This window comes from Rhineura floridana, chromosome 6 (genome assembly GCF_030035675.1).
Source record: "Rhineura floridana isolate rRhiFlo1 chromosome 6, rRhiFlo1.hap2, whole genome shotgun sequence".
In the NCBI taxonomy this organism is placed as follows: Eukaryota; Metazoa; Chordata; class Lepidosauria; order Squamata; family Rhineuridae; genus Rhineura; species Rhineura floridana.
The window spans coordinates 15938159-15957454 of NC_084485.1; the positions used below are offsets into that span (position 1 = coordinate 15938159).

At 43.9% G+C, this 19296-nt stretch overlaps 1 protein-coding gene across 3 annotated transcripts; it reads right to left on the bottom strand.

Annotated features, from left to right (window-relative positions):
- LSM14B (LSM family member 14B) lies at positions 1 to 18645 on the bottom strand. 3 transcript variants are annotated; one of them, XM_061631094.1, is made up of 10 exons: positions 18011 to 18640; positions 10896 to 11059; positions 9053 to 9188; positions 7997 to 8113; positions 4733 to 4900; positions 4516 to 4593; positions 3390 to 3551; positions 3107 to 3260; positions 1827 to 2007; positions 1 to 1332 (listed from the first exon to the last, which is right to left on the bottom strand). In XM_061631094.1, the coding sequence occupies exons 1-9, from the start codon at positions 18129 to 18131 to the stop codon at positions 1836 to 1838; spliced, it is 1272 nt and encodes a 423-aa protein (XP_061487078.1). In that variant the 5' UTR covers positions 18132 to 18640; the 3' UTR covers positions 1 to 1332; positions 1827 to 1835. The 3 variants fall into 3 exon arrangements, with proteins under 3 accessions (XP_061487078.1, XP_061487079.1, XP_061487080.1); XM_061631095.1 differs by lacking the exon at positions 4516 to 4593 and having other exon boundaries at positions 18011 to 18645; XM_061631096.1 differs by lacking the exon at positions 7997 to 8113 and having other exon boundaries at positions 18011 to 18635.
- Positions 18646 to 19296: the final 651 nt, after the last annotated feature.

The window sequence follows — 19296 nt, forward strand, 5'->3', positions numbered from 1 at the left end:
AAGGATTAAACATTTCCATGTTTATTTATAATTACAATTTACATGACTCCATACAGCAGCCTCACCACGATGTGAAATCCTTCGTGATAAAGGCCTACAAAATAAACCCAAGCTTTTATAACAACGTAAGTGAATGCATGACATAGGGGAGGAACTCAAAAGGATAGCCATGAAATGGGGTGGGGGAGGAGAAATGGCATCCATTAGAGGCCTTTCCAACAAAACACTCCTATAGCTAACAAAAAGGGACACATGCCTATTACTAAAGGCTTAACCCACTTTCATGCAAGAGCTTATAATCCCTTCATACCCACCTTTCAACCCCCCCAAATTATTTTTAAAAACAAAAAATCCTGACCTATTTACAGAGGTTGAGAAGGAATTGAACATGCTGGTTCCTCAAGTTCCATTTAAGTCTCCCTTCCCCATTTGAGGATTCAATGTCCTCCTTATGTTCCAAGCATACAAATCACATATTGCTCTTTCCTCAACAGAAGGACTTGAAACCAAGGCTACACTTTTCCTTTAGGTTACAGAGGGGGAAAATCTCAGTCTCCTTTAAGAGTTGCTGCAAGAGTAATAATCACATAATCCGCAGCCTTCCCCATACATAAAAAGCTTTGCTGCACTGCTGGAGAGCAGCAGCTGATTGTGAGGAGGCTGGAGAATGGCACTCACCAGGGCTAATTTAGTTGCTTAGGGTTCCTATTGGAGGGGTGACCAGCACTCCAAGGAAACCCATTATACAGCTCCTGATAGAAACCATACATTTAAGTGGTGAGCCCAGAATTAGAGATACATGATCACCAACAGTTCCCATCACCGCATTACATACAACTTGTTGCACTATAACTCGCTTCTAGACATCAAAATGATTATTTCTTTTGCTTGAACCATAGGGTGTAGGGTGAAAAGACAAAAATCAAAAGAAAGAACAAAGACAAGTAGAATCCCTGTTCCTCAGATTAAGAAGTTGCTGGTTTCGAACGAGCTTTGGTTCATTTTTGAATAATTTAGAATTGTCTCATCTCCTTCAGAGAACAGAACGAGTGTTCTATGTGGTCAGCTATAGCAGCCTTTGGAACCTAGAAGCAGCACAAGTTCCTTGCACTACTTAAAAGAAAAAAGAAAAAAAGACTCCTTGAAGAGGTGGTTAATGAGCACACGCCTTTTCCAAGTAACTCTGGTGCTCCAATCCTGCTTTGACACACAAGCAGCAGTGCCATCAGAGTTTAAGCTCGTGAACGTATCACTCCATTCACCCATGTTTTAAGTGTAGCAGCCTGGTTTGTTCCCTTCTTCCTATGTACACGTCTTCATAGCAATGAGAACCTTGACAAAGAAAGAAGCGCATATGAACATTTTACATTTGTGACAATTGTTTCTTTAGTTACCGCTCTGGTGGGCGTGGGTTCTCAAGTCATCCAAGATACCGAAATGCTCAGTGTCTGAAAATTAAATGTAATTCTACACATGTCATCCTGAGATCTTTGCAGATAGGACACAAGTATGCCCCAAAGGACAACAGCACACACATCAGACAGCTGCTTTAATATCATGCTCCCACAATCTCTTCGCTGGCTTATCATCAAGGGATGAGCCAGAAGCCATATTCTCTCCCCCACAGAAATCACTTCTGAGCATGCGAGAGATGCACAACATGCTACACAGACACAGTTTGCAAGTTTCACTGCCGCCAAGGGGCTTAATTGGCTGTTTGGGTGGATAAAGTCATTTTACTTAGGAGACAATTTGATTCTCTTGATACAAGAATGTTCAAAGCACTCATGACCTGGAACCCAAGGTACTTAAATTTCATAGCTTGCCTGCAAGGTTTATACTCTTCCAGTGCCCACTCTGGGAGTAGCTTGACTCCGTCGCACAGCTCCAGACCCCCTTCCACCACGAAATCCCCCCCGAAAACTACGTCCACGGAGAAAACGGCCAGATACACCAAACGTCTCTGTGTTGAGTTTCCGTTCTTCAGCCCACGTCGTACGCCTTGAACTAAGGGATAAATGATCAGTTTCCCTATCATAAAACAAGTTTTTCCACCTTCAAGTTTGCCTTGCAAATCCATGCCCTTGACTGAAGTGCAAGTGAGGAGGTTAAGGACATAGCACCAATTTACTCTTCGGTATGAATAGCTTTTTATTAACATTAAGAAGGCCGCTGTAGAAAAAAATGGAGGCATACCCAACAATGTGCTGGAATATGCGTTAACTCTCCAAATCATATTGCTGTGCTAACTCCTTTGAACTGAACAGAAAAAAAATCTTCCTTGGAAACAAATACTAATTCAACCATTTATTACCAAAACATGCCATGTCATTCAGAAACATGTAAACAATTCATATTATTCAGGCTATATCGCATCAACTATAACAATGGTATTGCTCAGCTAATGGTAATCAGCATTTGGCAATTCCCCGTTCCCCCACAGACCTCTTCTGATTTGGGAAGGTGCAAGGGGACAGTGAATTACCAAAATTTGCTTCCCTCCCCATTCCTTTGCTGAAAAATGCATTGTCAGCTGAGCAATACCATTCAATACAGCTCAAAGTGTTATATTACCAATAGTGTTTGAACTGTGCTTTTTTTCTGAATTGCATGGCATTTTATGATCCTAGGTTTGTTAAAATTTTATATTGTTTTAATTTTATTGCCTCAGGCAGGACAATTTTAACTAAAAATGCAACATGATCTGGGGTATTTTGTATGAATTACATCTTTCAGCACATTTAGGGTTTATCTCCTTATTGTAGAATTTGAGTGTGTACTACTACTATAGTAAACCAAGTGCAATTTCTTGCATTTATACACTGCTTTTCTGCCAAGAAACCCAAGATGGTTTACAATTTTAAAATATTAGAACAAACACCAAGTAATTATCATGTCAACTTCAGGATCTGATAGGAGCAGCTCTCTACATCAGCTTCTTCACTTCTGTCTTCCCTTGGGGCAGAAAGGTGTTAAGTAGCCCCAGGGAAGGCTGGGGTTGGGGCTGCCCCAATGAATGGTAACTGGGGACTCACTATGACTATGGCTTGAAAGCTAACAAAGCTACAAATGGAAGCATCAAGGCCGAGATCCAGGAGTTATTTACCTGGATTTCAGTTCTGATGAGATGTTGTCAAAGAAAGACTTTGATTTGTCATAATAGCAGTTAGGTCCTAGGAGATCTTCATCTGCATTGCCATCACAGTTCTCGGCAGCCACAGCAGGCTCCCCCTTTTCTTCTCCTGCCTCAACTTTCTCATCTGAGCAGAAAAGAGAAAAATAGCAGTTTGTATGTGTCACAAACAAGCCAGGTGGTCAACTAGATGCTTCCCTTTACTTCAGGAGAAACTGGCATCTGGATCACAAAACACGTTAGTGAAGCTACAAACCTTTAAAGTTAAGTTTTTTCTTGAATTCTTTATCCAGCTCTTCTCGGTTGAATTGCGCATTTGCACTTTCAAAGTCAAAGTCGCCTTCAAATTTTATTGTATTTTCTTTCACAGCAGTTGGTCGATTCTGCCCTCTGGAACGATTTCTGGTTCTCCTATTTCCTGGAAGGAAGAAGAGGTATCATCTTCTAACTTGAGTTTACCTAGCTCTGGACAAATCAAGTTCCTTGTATGTGGCAATGTAGCAATGCCACACCTATCATCTCAATTCTACCGCAGAGGTAGTCTGAGCAACCTTGCTGCTCTGGCCATTTCTTGGTATATTAATGCCTATGGATATAATACTGGCGTGCAGCACCAAGATACCCAGGGCTATACTCAAGTAACGTGTACTAGCAGAAGCTGCACAAAGATTCCCACTAGTGCAAAAGGACTCCCCCCACCCCTCCCGAGATCTGCTCAGGGGGAGGGGGTCAGGAGAATCTCCAGAACAGCATGTGGTGTTGGGGGGAGGAGAAATTGTTCCATTGGGAAAGTAGAAATGCTTGTGCTGATAGAACGAACTCCTTAGTGCTACATTTAATACAACCCCCATGATTTGAAGTTATACATGCACAACCTTCAAGAATTTGAAGATACAGGCCCCTTCCCAGTTAAAATTGTTAACCACCACCAGAGAACTTTTATTGCTGAATTGCTATTATTACAAGCCCTATACTATAGCTGTCCCACATCTCTCACTAGGTTATTTAAAAAAAAAATTATCCAAGAAATTTTCAAGTAACTGGAAGTCAGAGTAGCTATATCGAGGCGTAATAATTGATTTGTAACTCACTTAAGTAATTTCAACTTGGATTTTGAAAATTTCTGACAGCTTCCTATTATTTTGGTCACTTAGACCATGTTAACTACACAGATTTCAGGGCCTTGCGGATTGATGTACTTCCATAGTTATCCATGTGCTTTCATTTCTAGACATAACATTATCGGACGTCATTTTGTTCTAGTCCTCAACTTATCTAGGACTAGCAGTCCATTGATCCATGTTCTTCTGCCCGATGCTACACCTACAGAAGTAATGCACAGGAAGGAAGTTCAGTTTGGAGAATCTAGTCAGGTAACATACCTGATCTCCTCCTTTGGGGCCTTCTATTCTCATCATTCACTTGCCCTTGCGCTTGTACAGGTGTTGACACAACTGTATCTAAGGCAAAATAGGAAAGTCTGTTCACTCAACAATATAAATCAACATGCTGAAAGGTAACAGCAGATGTTGGCTGAAGCGGACTTCAGAACCAGATTTAAGAATGTTTACATATTTCTGAAAGGAAGTATTTCTATACCACTTGTCTTGTTGCTTTGTGGAATATGACGGGTGTTGCGCTGGACCACTGGAATGACTTTGATCGGAGGAGCTTTTTTGGGATTCAAGTTGTCAATAGGACCAGTCTGAACAGCTTGCTCCACCATAGGACTTTTGCGCACTGAATGAACTGACGGAAAAGCAGCACCTGTGGGGAAACCAAGGAATTGTCAGAATGCAGCACGGTGGTTCTGCCTGGACATAGCTCCCCCATCCTGCCATAAGAAACAGAACAGAAAATTCTCCTGAAGAGGGCTTTTTCTGCGTTTGAGGACAGGTTCAGCAGAGAGCAGGTTTCGTTTCACTCCAGCGGAAGAAAGGAGATTAATTGCATATTGAAAAGTCTAAATACTATTAGCAAGCTTTAAAATTAATGTTGGAAAGTCTCACCGAACATCGAAAAGCCTTCAGTTCAGGTTGAACAAGGGGTCCGGACAGAATCCTAAGCATATGTTTAGCTTAGAGCAGCGGTTCCCAAACTTTGTTTTCCCATAGGCCACATGAAAATGACTGAGTCTTTTTGGAACACTTGAGGATTTTCCTGCCTGTTGTAGCAAGTGTAATGCACTGTGCAAATGCTGTATGATTTTCCCTTGTACTTTTACTGCTTCTTTTATGTCATATATATTGTCTTTTATTATATGACAATTTGCATTCCGTACAACTCAAGCTGTAATGTAATCAAACACAAGAAAAAGAGCAATAAAAATACAAGTGAAAATCATTGAGAAAATGTAATGCCGTGGATGTGCCATCCCACCTTCAACAACAAATCCACAGACACACCACAGACCACCTGAAAGAAGCTCATGGACCACAGTCTGGGAACCTCTGGCTTAGAGTACATCACTCAAGACTATTAGTGCAGCCCATCATTCCATGCACCCATGTCGGGGCTCCAATTCAGAATGCAACCACAAACATCAATCATCTCCACATTCTTGGGAGTTGCAGTTCCGTGAAGGTACTAAGGATCATCTGGATTCTTACAGAAGACTTATTGGGATGTCTTGGTATAAACCAGGGGTGGGGAATCTTTTTCGTTCCCTTCCAGGGCCCCCATACCAGTGACTTCCAAAGCCTGAGGCAAAAGTGGGCAGAGCAATGAATGTAAATTTGACCTCTGTACAGTCAGCTAGTTTCTACACATACTCAACACACCCCTCTCTCCTGCATCCAGGTAAGCAATAAGAATTATCAGAGTTCAAGGACACATTATATCTAGCCAGACAAAAACACTTGAGGATATGGAGCAGGATCAGCGAGCAATGAGGCCTGGGCAAGAGACCCGAGGGCAAATAACGGCCTGGAGGGCCAGATTTGGTCCCTGGGTCCAAATTTCCTACCCTTGGTGTAAACCATGATTGTCCATCCAATTTAAATTACATGCAATAACACAGCTGTTTGCCTTCTACATATCCACATGATTTAGTTCATCATCTAGTGGATTTGGATCCCTTGCTCTCATACAGACAAAGCTTTCAGTACATGGCATGGCTTTGTCACTCAACTGGGACTAATCTCTGCCTATTATTCCGTCTCAACACTTAAACCTCTGTTAACAGTGGGAAAATCTTATAGAAAGACAGTGGAAACCAGAGTTCTTGTCAAAGAACACAATTTCTTTTGAAAGCTTTCATTCTTGAAGGAGAATCAGGGAAATATGCAAGCATGCTTTTTTCCATAGTAGAGTGCAGAATTCTTTTTTTGTTGACAACTCAATGCATGACCTTAAGATCCTCACCCTCCTGCCTTTCAGTGTTGAGATTAAAGGTTGTGCCACTGTGCCTTGTGAAAGTTCGGCTTTGTGCTACAATGACATTTTGGGGCCAGTTAACACAGTAAGCAGCTATTGCATATTGTCATAATAATCACGTCATCATGAAGCTTGGTCTTGATGTAAGGTGGCAAAGTTATTATTATGAATGTAGATCTAAACCAAAAACTCAGATTTGCTACAGCAGCACTGTGGGCTTGCATACTTCAGCTACCTCTTGGTAAAGCCGCCAAGGGGCAAAGTGTACTTTATTTTAAGTGAAAAGCCCTTAAAAACCAAGCTCAAGAAGCACCAGAGGAAAGAATTCGCTGGAGCCAACGGCCGCTTATCTCTTGCATGTGGAAACATTGCAATCAACCTTTTAGAACTCATTGTCCCCCTGAGTATATGTTGCAAGATACTCAGAAGCCTTCTAGCATTAGTCTCAAGCCATCCAGCAAGCTTTCCCAGAATCCTTAATGTAGAAAAGTGATTTTGATAAGATTTGCAGCCACAGAAGCAACGTTTGCTTAACCTTAGACTTCTGCTCTAAAACAACCAGGTATTCATGCAAAGGTAATGCAACCTGTCTAGCAGGCATTAATAATGTCCTCAAGCTGGACAGACAAGGCACAGCTGCAGTCAGACACATGCAAGAAAACAGTATAGCAGTCACACACATGCATAGCAGCCACACAAAGCCTAGAATGCACCACAGCCCTCACAAGCAAACACTACTGTAAAAATTTGAGTAGAAATCTCTTCATGCTGTACTGAGTATTCCTTCCTTCCCTGCGGGCACTTCTTATCTCCTACTGTGGAACCTTGGCCTCAGATGTTTGCAGCAGATTCTAAGACAGGACAACAGTTCAGAAGCAGCATCTCAATTTGTTTTTCACCGTGAACGCATATAGGATATACTGGATTTATCTGGGAGATGCATTTTTACGAGACCACAATAAAACCAGACTAGCTCTTTTCCAAAGCCAGCCAGTCAGCCACAAACAAGATGTTTCTTTGTACAGTAGTTTGGTGTCATGCGTGTCCTATCAGTATTCTAGGCTTACAGGATTTGGTTCCTTGATCTTCAATTTGTGATATGGTTTCTAATCATCAGAGTTGTACAGGCAAGTCTTCTGGAAGCTCCATGGTGGAGCCTTCAGTGAGGGTTTCTGAACCCACTAGTGCTCACTGTCCATTCTCCTTGCTTTCTGGTCCCCACATTTTGCTGGATTTCTTCTACGCTATAGCTTCCTTCCCTCTACCTAGTTTTGCCTCAATGTTAAATTACTGTCCAGAACTCTATTCATCCACCGATCAACTACCTGGAGCAGAAGGAAATGCACCAAGATTTTCAGAAAGCCTACTGCAGTAATCTTTGCTGATGTTAACTCTGTTCAGGAGCAAGGGGGGGGGTTAAAAGACAAAATGGTTTTGAAAACACCATGCAATTCTTCCAAATACTTGGGATCCTCAAGCTGCTGTTACCCTTAGAAGACAGCAGGTGTGGCTCTGATGACAAGTCAGGCTCTGAAACTGGCTGAGGAGACGAAGAAGTGCTAGGACTGGAAGCAGCTGCTGATGCTGGAGGGCTTACCAATTTCTCTAAAAAGAAAGACAGGAGGGAGAAGACAAAGCAAAGAGGGATACCAATAAGCCACAAGGCAGTAGTGTTATCCAGATGACTTGGGAAAGATAGGTAACTCAAGATCTGAGTGTTTTTATAGCTTTGAGACTGGGGAGAATTTGACCAGAAAGCAAGACAGATTTTGGTACTAGAAGAACACTCTGCATTGGACAGCTTAGGCATCAGCCCAGCAAAACATTTTAATAATTTAATAATGTTTACATTGCTAATAAAAAAACTAAAACAGAAGCAAACATCCAAACACATTGCCTTGAATACATCCTCCCCATTTTTCAATGGATGGTTACATTTCCAGCTTAACTGCTTTTCATTTAACTACTGAAAAATGATTGTTGAGCATTCCTAATATATGCAAAAACTCTGCATAGTTCTTCTCGCTCACTGTAATCCGATCACACCATTACCCTCATTTTAGAGCTGTGGAATCACACGTTTATTAGCACCCAATCTTTGATCTGTCTGCTGCACCACACCCTGAGCAGCACTTCTCAAGGTGGATTATTCCTACAAGACTCAGTTCATAATTAGCTTATATCCAGTCAGCAGCTAAAACAAAGAAATCAAGCTTAAATCTGTTAAGATGTTGGCTGCTGTGAAGCCAAGCTTTTAGTATTTGAGGAATGCCCAGTGTATGAGTTCAGCTTGGCCCTCATGGGAGGTGGTAAACCTGTGTCTAAGCTGCCACTTGGCACTGTAGGTGGGGGTTCACATGATGGAAAGCCTCCCCATTGGAAGAAAAAACCAAAACATTCACAAGAATTGGCCAGGCCCCTTCTCTCCCCATTCAATACAGAAGTTCCCTCCATGCTGAAAATTGCGCCCCCACCTGCAGTCTGGAGTCGTACAGCCCAGACAGGCTTACCACCTCAGTGAGAACTCGGCCTTTTATTACTCACCTAAACCAAGGGAAGCGGCATACTGCTGGCTAATTAAAGAGCTGGCAGCAAGCTGGCTGTAGGGTGGCATGCCCCTGAATGGACTGTAAGGCACGTGTGGCTGAAAGGAGGACGCTGAAGCAGAGCTCAGAGAAGACTGGAATAATGAGAGAACATTATAAAGTTATGCTTATAAAGCAAAAAGTTGCAAAATCAATAGGGCCAGGGAATACAAGCATATTCAATGCAAGCAGGGTTGTTTTATGACATTCAAAATGTTTAGCCTCACGACTGCAATATAGTACAGGTCACTGTAGGTTAACAACTACACTGCACAGGATGCCAACAAACAAAGCCAGTTTACTCCACAACTTGACGCTTAGATTGACAAAAATCAGCATTGACTGGTACACTATTACACCTTTTTCAGCAAGCGAGATAACGCTCTTAATATAGGGGAACAGCCTAACTGGAATCTACGTAACGACGTACAGAGGGGCAGCCATGCTAGCCTGTTGTAGGAAAAAATATATATATCTTGTTACACCTTAAACCCTAGCCAATGTTGTTATGGCATAGTAAGATTTCATGAAGAAGAGTTCCACTTCAGTTGCAGGTGCACACAATGTGGGTGGACTCAAGGCAGTAAAGTCAGAGGGAAATGAAATGCAAGAAGTTCCAGCAGTGATAATTCAATTAGAGCTAGATGCAAGGATCACCATGCTAATTTTGCATACAAGAGAGGTGACAGGCAATAATCTTCTTCCTGGCAATCCTGACTTAATACTTGTCTTTATTCACACCTAAATGAACAAAAGTGAACTTCCTGATGAACTGTAATCCAGCATGAAGCTGCTTAACACTACATTAGAATTCCTTTGTTCAAGTACATTCAAATGTTCTCTTACTGGTTTATATCACCATTTCTGATGTCAGTTGCAATGGAGTTCACGCCTGCCTTTTCATATACACAACATGTGTTTAAGGGCAATTGGTGAAGAAGTCTGGACATCTGGCCAACCAGCCTTAGGTCTAGGATAGCAAACCTATTACAGGCAGCTAGGCAGAAGAATATTTAAAGATTCATTATTTGGGTCTAAACAATGTACACAAGGAACTGCCATGTAAGAGACTGTCTCTTGTCTTGTTGCCACTTGATTCTATGTAACCAGGGGATAGAAACAAGGTGATTCATTCATCAATGGTTCTCCACACCGCTAGTCAGATAAAAATTAAACTATTCTAATAAGGGACCATAAAATTTGCCTTGGCTCAACAGTCAATCTAAGCCTGTGGGCTACACAAATCCCTCCCCACTATTATTTATTTATTTATTTATTTGCATTTCTAAACCGCCCTATAGCTAACAGCTCCCAGGGCGGTGTACAACACGATAAAACCACAATATTTAAAATACAAGCAAGTGTGTATTGCGCATACAATTATAAAACATATTTAAAAACAGAGTAAAATCACTAGGGTTGATTCTCTCTCTTTCTGAGCTTCTGCATGAGGCATTGCAATCACCACCCTCTTCAAAAGGCCAGTGGGATCTTTGTGCTAGATGTGTGGAAAAGGGTCATTTGTCAGAGGCCAAGGGGTGCTTGTTGTTGGCAAGTGGGCTTATTAGACCCCTGATTCTAGTTACATATATAAAAACCCAAGTTTGTTTAAATGTTAAATGACTGAACAATAAAAGTCCCCCTTTGTTCTTGCTGGGTTAGAATTAATCTACTAAGCCCAAGTGAACTTATCCCTATCAAGTCACTTCCATTTTGATATAAATCCCCAAATATACACAAAGTGGGCCAAGCTTACAATTATGCATGAAGTCAATCCTAGAATTTCAGACAAAATCACTTACTTGGACAATAGCGGGATCCTGGGGAAGATTATGCTGTGCTTTTGGAGGCTCACACACAGTGATATCTTTGATGTCACTCCCTCGGAAGATGATATATTCATAAACTTCCTCCCTTGGAGGGGCAGGACGGTCTGTGGGACGATCTTCGGTTCCAAAGGAGCGCACTTTGAGCATTTAAAGAAAAGCTCTATGTTAATATTCAGGTCTACAGGCCATTTTATATTGCCTTTATGAAAGTGGCCCGATTTGATAAAGGGTCTTCCCTAGTCTGTTTGAATTACAATCACAATTCTGAGGACTGATGAGCTGGGACATTTGATCAGACCTTGGCTGCTGCATCCTAACTGGGCCAAGTGGCAAGGACCAGGCTCTTGTCCCTTCAGCAAATACAATGCAGGCAGCTGTTGGACTTGTGTTGACTGATGTTGAAGACCATCTCCTGTCTCCCCTCTAATTACACTGCATCCTTGTAAGGCAAGACTACAAACTGGCTGTTGTTCAGCAAAACTTATTATTACAGAAAACAGGAAAAGCAGAGTAATGAAAGAATACATACCCTTTATTTCTCCAATACCCCCACTTCTCCAAATTACTTCTCCAAACACCTCCACCACCTCAGATGATACAGGTTGTGGCCAGGCGAGAGGGCCTTATTTGTTCTGGTGACTTGCTTAAGCAACTCTCTCCCCGGGAGGCTTGCCATGCGTGAATATCAGTATCTTGTTGGAACCAGGCAGACTAATTTCCCCAGGGCTCCCCAGGATATTTTATGCCTTTTTTTATTTTGATAAAATCATTTTATCATTATTAAATCATTATGTTTTTTAAAAAAATCTTTAATATAAATCACTTGGAAATACTAACTGAAGGGAGATAAAAACACTATTTTTAATATCAGCAACAGTAACATTTGTCTAGGTCAGCCTTTCCCAACTAGTGGGCCACCAGGTGTTGTTGGACCACAACTCCCATCAGCCTCAGCCAGCATTGCCAATGGTCAGGAAAGATGGGAATTGTGGTCCAACAACATCTGGTAGCCCACTAGATGGGAAACGCTGGTCTAGGTTCTAGATCAAAGACAGAGATCATGCAGCCATCTAGATGTGACTGTACTCCCATCACCTCCAGCCGGTGTATCTAATGGTCAGGAATGATGAAAGGTGTGGTCCAACAATTTCTGGAGGGCCACAGATTCCCCATTCCTGCTGTATATTCTTTGTTTATGCAAGCCTAGTTCAGCAGTTGAGCAGTCTCAAATTCTGTCCATACTTCAAAGATCACAGGATTTGTGTCCCTTGTTAATTTGAACCGCAACAGTGGAACCATAAGACAAGGTTAAAGGGAGCTCCGTTAAGAGGCAGGGAGAAGTCTGGAAAAACCAGGAAGTTAGCCAAGCCCTAAAAGACAACCATCCCCTCCTTTTCCCCTTAAATCAAAGCTCGCCATCTCGACAGTTGAGTTAGTAAGACCACCAAGTGACAAAAAAGTTATCACAATGGTTGAAAAAGGCAATAATTAAAAAGTCTCTCAACCAACCAATAGAAAGCACATCACTAGTTACTCTAGAACAGTAGTTCTCAACCCAAAGGGCTGCAACCTTTGAACACGCTAGAGGGTTGTTGCAGGACATTTGTGCACCAGACCAATATTTTACACACAGAAAAGAGTATTTTAACAGTGCAGGTCTCCCTTTTACTGATCAATTGCATTTATGCTGGACTCAAATGGAGAAATGCAGCAGGTCATTCTCCAGATAGTTGTGCTGTTTTTGAGGCAGCCATTCATTGTCAGGCTTCCTGTTTATCTATGATGCTGCAAATGGGATTAAGGCCGTCAGAGCTCTATTTACATATTCATGATACTCCTATATCAACATGATCTAAAACTACGTGCAAAGCCAATAATTCCCACTGAGTAGGCAGAACCTCCATCCTACTGATAAAGACCCCCTTCTTCTGCAAACAGCAAGATCTTGGTTTCTTGTGCCCTTAGCTGCAGATAGCAGGCAGAGGGGATAACAACTTGCTCAGTAGATACCAGAGCCCCAGAAATGGAAGAAATGTGTTTTCCTTGTCTGCTGGTGATCTGGGCAGCACAGTACGAGCAGCGAGGACTCTCCCACAGGCTCCATCAGAAGAAACACAAAAAAGCAAGAGGTAGCTGTGCTGGGCCACAAGAAGAGCTCCACCATCAGAATTAGGTTCACATCTTTTTTGGACCAGTTAAAATACCCAAACCGCCCTAATATGGACAGAAGATATGCCTCCTTTTCAAGCTTCCCAAATATATGCACGAAAAGGGTTGTGGAGGAGCTAAATGAAATCAACGCCCTTTATTAGCATAGAAGGGGTCATGGATGGAGTTCCAGACAGACTAGATTAGTTCTGAGCTCTTTAGAGAAATGGTAAGAGAAGAACATAAAATGGTGCAAATGCTTTGCCAGCTGCCACAGGTATTTTAATACTGAAATAAGGATAATAAATACCAACAGCACATTCAGGGTATGAAATTACTCCGTTACCATATGTATAGGTCAAGAAAGGTTACATTTCTGTAAGCTTGAAATTAGTTTATTAAAGGGAGTAAGCTGGTGGCAGGGATCCATATCTGCACGCCAGCTTGCCACTGGCTAGTAAGTTTGTCCTGGCAAGACAGCACAAAATCATGAGTTCCCACCCTTCTTCTGTGCCTGAAGCAGCACAAGGACTCCTTGGAATGCCACATTTTCTTCAGAAGCACAGGAAAATGACAGGGACCCTTCCTGATGCTGTGCTGAGCCTCAAAATTCACTTGGAAAGACCCAAGACTACTTGCTGCTTTTTGAGTTTGAGGCTTAGTGCAACAGGGGCAAGCTCCTAATCCTCTTCTCAGCTGTGGAGGAGAGCATAGGCTCACTAGTGTTGGGTCTTAGTTCAGCATTTATGCCAGAAGACTCACCTCAGGGGGCTGGGGTGGGCAGTTATTCAAAGAAACATGTTTTGGCTGATTAGCAAGGCCAGTCAAGATTTCTTGACCCCAAGCTGGTAGCATTATGGAGGAATTTTTATGTATTATGCATTATGGTTTTTTTAAAAAAAACAGAAGGGGGATGGTCACCAACACTATTATGGAATATCTGCAATAGGTAATGAGATGACCTTTTGGTGGTGCAAAAGCCACATGTGATCACAATAAAAAGTTTGAGCATGTTTGCTCAAAATGCAATACAAAAGTTACACAGGAGATAAGACTCCCAAGGAACATGGCAAACTGCCTTTTACCAGATCAGACTACTTGTTTAGCCCACTGTTGCCTACTCTGGCAGCAGATTGACAGTGACTCAAGACAGATTTCCCCCATCATTTGTTGCCTGATGCTTTTATCTAGATACACCAGGGACTGAACTGGGGCCTTCTACATAAAAAGTGAGCATGCTACCATTACCACAACTGTGGTCCTGCTATGTAAGAATTAAGAGCAGGCAATTGATGGCCCAGGAAGGGGAACCTAAATCCAGCCTGCCTCTCCCCCATTAAGCACTTGAACTTCTTTTTGCAGATAAAAGGGAAAGGGCTATAGCTCCCTAGTCCAGTGTAAATTGCAAGAGGACTTGACAGAGTTCTTCCCTTAAGCACCTCACTTGCTCGTTTCCATTTGTCTAGTCTTTTGGCAGTGTGTAAAGGGCAAAGCCCTTATGATAGAGCAAGAGCTTAAAGTGTCCTTTGTCTCTGTTTCTGTAGAAGAATATTCAGGTGGATCCAAATTACTGGCCCTTCAATTCCATGCAGTATTCAAAATCTGACCCTGTAAGAAATGAGTCACCAACCGAAGCCAGACACTACATGTGATGTAAGGTTTCTTTACACCAATGAGGACTAATAAATGGCTTAAAATAAAGCCAAGAAGAAACTGAGAAAATATAGCCCAAATTCAGGTTTAAAACACAGCTTCTTGCTCTTGTGTTTCATCTACACAGGTAAGTATACTGCCAATTGAAGTTTTACTACTTCAGAAAAGTGTTGATTTTGGTATCCAGAGTTGAGGGACCAGGATTCTACTTCAGCTAGTTGCCCTTTACAATGAACATAAGGTAAACCTAAATTAGGAAATTGGGGGGGGGAAGAGAGGAGGCAGATACTGAAATTTAGCTAAATGCGCTCAGAAATTAGTACACATCAAATCTAAGAACAAAGCAGAATCAACTCTCTAATCACACTTTAATTGCAAGAGGCAAGATCAGCGCAAGAACACAGGACGAAGGACCTTTACAAGCTAGCAAGGAGGTGGGGCTGCATTCCAACTGCCTACCCTACAAGGTATGCAAGCCAAGCAGCATACAAAGCCATACAAGAGAACAATGGCTGGCTGCTGCAGATGTAATCTCCCTTCTGGATCAAGCAGAGCAGGGCTATGTATCATAGGCTGCCCCAAAAGTTTGTTTTCCCCTCCCAAAATACTCGTTTCTTGTCTGCTGGGCTTTTTAATATTTTTGAAGGCTCTTAGGGGATTCCTTAACAAAAAAAAATTAAGACTAGTATCTGATCTGCCACATTTCCTTAATTAAGGGATTAAATGAAGAAGCTGGTGGGAAAACGAACTAGGATGAAGCATCTGTGCAGCTCCTCCCACCTCAGTACAACTAGGTCGCCAGCAATTAAACCCTAAACGCTGCAGTACTTCCCATTCAGGGTTTGTCAAGCTCTCTTCTTCAGCTCTGGCACCACACAGCCATACATCAGGAGCTGACTCATGAATGGGCAGGCCATAACAGTACAGAAGCAGTTCTGCCTGTCTACAAGTTCTGCTTTGTTCTTTCCTCAACATGGACAATTTGCAGTCAGGCTACAACTAATCCATCTCAGCAGAGTCCAGGTACAACAAGCAGCCCCACTCCAAATACCTCCAGTGATATCCTGTCAGATACATACAAACTTGGCTCTAACTACTACATTACAGTCTATCAGTACAGAGAATAACATGCCTTTTATGAAAGATCTAAACAGCCTTGCATTGGCCACAAAGATACTCCAAGCTCAACTGAACAGATGCAAGAAACTGATAAGCCCGTTTCCTTTACAGATGTTTGAAGTGAGATGAACAAAACAAATAAAGGAGTGAAGCCTCCATGTAAAACAGAATGAGTACAGATATTCCTTTTGTGCGACAAAAGCTTTTAAGAAGCCTTGCTATAAGAGAAGTTGTCTCCAACCTTTAAGATCGGGACCTCCCACCTGCAAGAAGGCACAACTGCCTTCTCCTCCCTCTAGAAAAATATGTACAAGCCAACACAGAAAAGAAGTGAAGCAGGAGCCACCCCCAAGGCATGACCCATTAACTAAAGGCCCATGCCATCAAGTGTTCAGAGCACCTGCAACAACCTACAGTTTATCTTCCCTATTTACAGCTTCCAAAGCTGGGGGAAATGGAAAAGAAGCAATGAAAACTAGGGAAGAGGAGAGGGCAAAGCAGCCCATGAAATCACACACCAGCTGCAGGAATCTACGACACTGTCACTATGATCAAGGCCTATGATATTAAAGCCTCTGAGTATGCAGGCTTCAGGAATATAGGGACACCCTGAAGGGGAAACACTTGCCTAGCTGAGGTGAGAAAGCAAGTCTGAACCACACCTCTCTCATCCCAAGTAAAAAGTCTCAGATGAAAAGTGGTGCCCTTATATTCCCAGCATTTTAAAAGAATGAAGTGCAAGAAGGCTAGACATTCTCATTGCTACTCTCAGCTATTCAGTTTTGAGAACTGGCAAGCTATAGCAGCACAGAGAAACTGAAGGTCCAGAGACAAAAGTGGATGAGATGAAGGTGCAAGGACCATCTATTCTCAAAGCACACACTCAGACAGACTTGGGGTTGCAGGCAACCTAGCGATAATGTGAATGTTCTGTTCTGCCACGGATTTCTCCTTGTGCAACAGAACGTTCACACCCTCTCCCCGCTTCCGGCCCCTAAATCTGGTCTGAGGAGAGACAAGGGAAGCCAAGTGGAACGGAGGTCTCCTATTCTTCTCTCAGAAACAGCAAGAGGCAGAAATTGCGTTGTAAGGAGCCACAACATCTCTGCAGTATCCCAGCAGCTAAAGGCAGATTTTATAGGTGCAAGAGATCTTATTTCTTAGTCTCATAGCATGAAGTATGCAGAGAGACCTTTTCCCTACCTATGCACAAATTAGGCCCAGAGCCTGCAAAAGATGTAGACAGACAGTCTCTCTTTCCGTCTACAAAGCCGCACTGCCCACGTGAGCAAGGCACCCTCCTCCTTTACCCAAAACGTCCACCTGTGATGTCTGGCTTACAGTTTGTAATCTTCCCCACTAAAAGGATATAAAACCGAAGTCTACATTCTTCTTTCCTTCAGCACCACAGGGCCTCCCCAACCCTCTCAAAAGGAGTGCTGCAAGCAACCCCCTTGCAGACTCTCCGTGGGGAGACTCGGGGATGGGCGAATGCAGCAAGACCGACTGTTTGGGAAGGAGGCTGGACCTTTTATCCCCATCTCCCTGCCTACCTTCCGCCAACCTCCCCGCCCCTCCTCTGCCAGCGTCCCACCAGGCCCCTCAACCTCACTTTTAAGAGAAACAGCAACAACTGCAACCCCATCTACGAGAAGCCATATTTTCTGGGCTTTCTTCGCAAAAAATATATACATTTCATAAATTTGCTGGAGAAAATGAGTCAACTAGGCGGACTACTGAGCCACACCCGCCCCCTTTAAAGCTCACCTCCCTCCCTCCCCACCCAGAGACCAACATAAAAACCGCTGCCTCCCATCCCCCCACCTCCAGAACAAATGAAAAGAAAGAAAAGGTCTGAGAAAGGAAGAAAGAAAAGACAGGAACTTGAGATGCCGCGACTTTTCTTCTTCGCCGTCGGCACCCGCTTTTCTCCCCCCCCCTCCCCGTCGCCCAACCGTATGGGGAAAAAACGAGAGCAAGTGGAAGCCCCAAACGCCCTTTTTGGATCTCCCCCACACACACCCCACAGCCACCCCCAGCGAGTAGATGGGGGGGAGAGAGGAAAGAGAGGCGGCCCTCTTTCTCACACACACCACCAAACCGGCCGCCGCCGCCCGCCCCCACTGCCCCCCACTGCCCGCCCCATGTTGGTAGTGGGCGGCTCCTACCTTTGGCTAGCGCGACGGTGGAGTTGTCGGTGTCGATGGTGTAAAGGATTCCTTCGTAGCGGATCTGCGCCTTGGAGATGAGGCTGATCTTGCTCCCGATGTACGGAGTCCCCGAGCTCATGGCGTCGCCGGGCTGGTGGGCCGCTCGGTGGGCTTGCTGGGGCGGCGTGAGACAGAGAAGCCCGCAACGAGTCTCAGTGACTCTGAGAGGAGGCGGCAACCAGGTTGAGCCTGACTCCAGACGACGTCGTCGTAGCAGCAACAGCAGCTACTACGCGCTCGGTGGCTGGCTGGCTAGTCAAGGCCCTGAAGCCAGGGTTGAGTGAGCTGGCACCGCGGAGCCGCCGTCGTTATTGTTTTACCGCAGCTCGCTCGCTCTCTCCCCGCCCTCTATCTACCGCCCCTAAGCCACTTCCAACCACCCGCCTCTACAGCGGACTAAGAAAGAAAAACCCCGCCGGCCGCTCCTTTTATAGGGCCAAAAGCAGACGACGATTGGGGGGCGTGCGTGCGTGATCGCGCAGACGGGTGGGTGGCCGGCTGGACGGAGGAGGGTGGGAGAAGAAGAGAGAGATACGGAGTAGAATGGAGGAGAGTGTGGAAAGAATGGGAGGGGGAAGAGAGGGGGGGTAGCGAGTAAAGGGCGGAGCCACGCAAGCGCACTTGGCACTGCGCGCTCCAGACGACTCTTCGCGAGGGAAGTGGGACGATGGGGGCGGGGAAGGTCAGGGTGAGGGAAAGGAGAGGAGGAGGGAGGAGGGAGGAAGGAGGGAGGGCGATAGGTGGGGCCGACTTGGCGGAGGGCAGGCATCACGTGATGCCCGGCCCGGCCTGTCAGCTCGCTCAGCTGCTGCCACAAACACACACAAACAAAAAGCCCGTGAGTGTCCTTCAGTTGTTTTGACTTGAGAAATAAACTTCGACGTCAGCCGCCCTTCAGGAATGTAGTTGTTTACCGTTTTAAATGAAGGGCTTCAGAGGGTCGGCCCAAATGATTTGGCTGCCTGAGGAGGAGTGGCAAAGGGTGCCCTCTTGCCCACGTCAAGGCTCATAGCGTGCCAAGGGCAGCCATGTTCAGAACCGGAGGCGAAAATAACCACCAGCTCTCGCCCTTCATCTTTGACACTAAAAATACAATAATAAATAAATAAATAAATAAAAAATACGCTGTCTTTGCTTGTGAAGATAAGAGTCCTGCTGGAGAAGAGCAGCATCTGTTTGTTATGGTTGGTTTGTATGCCGCGTTTTGACCCAAAGCTCTAAAGTAGTGAACAGGCTATTTCTAT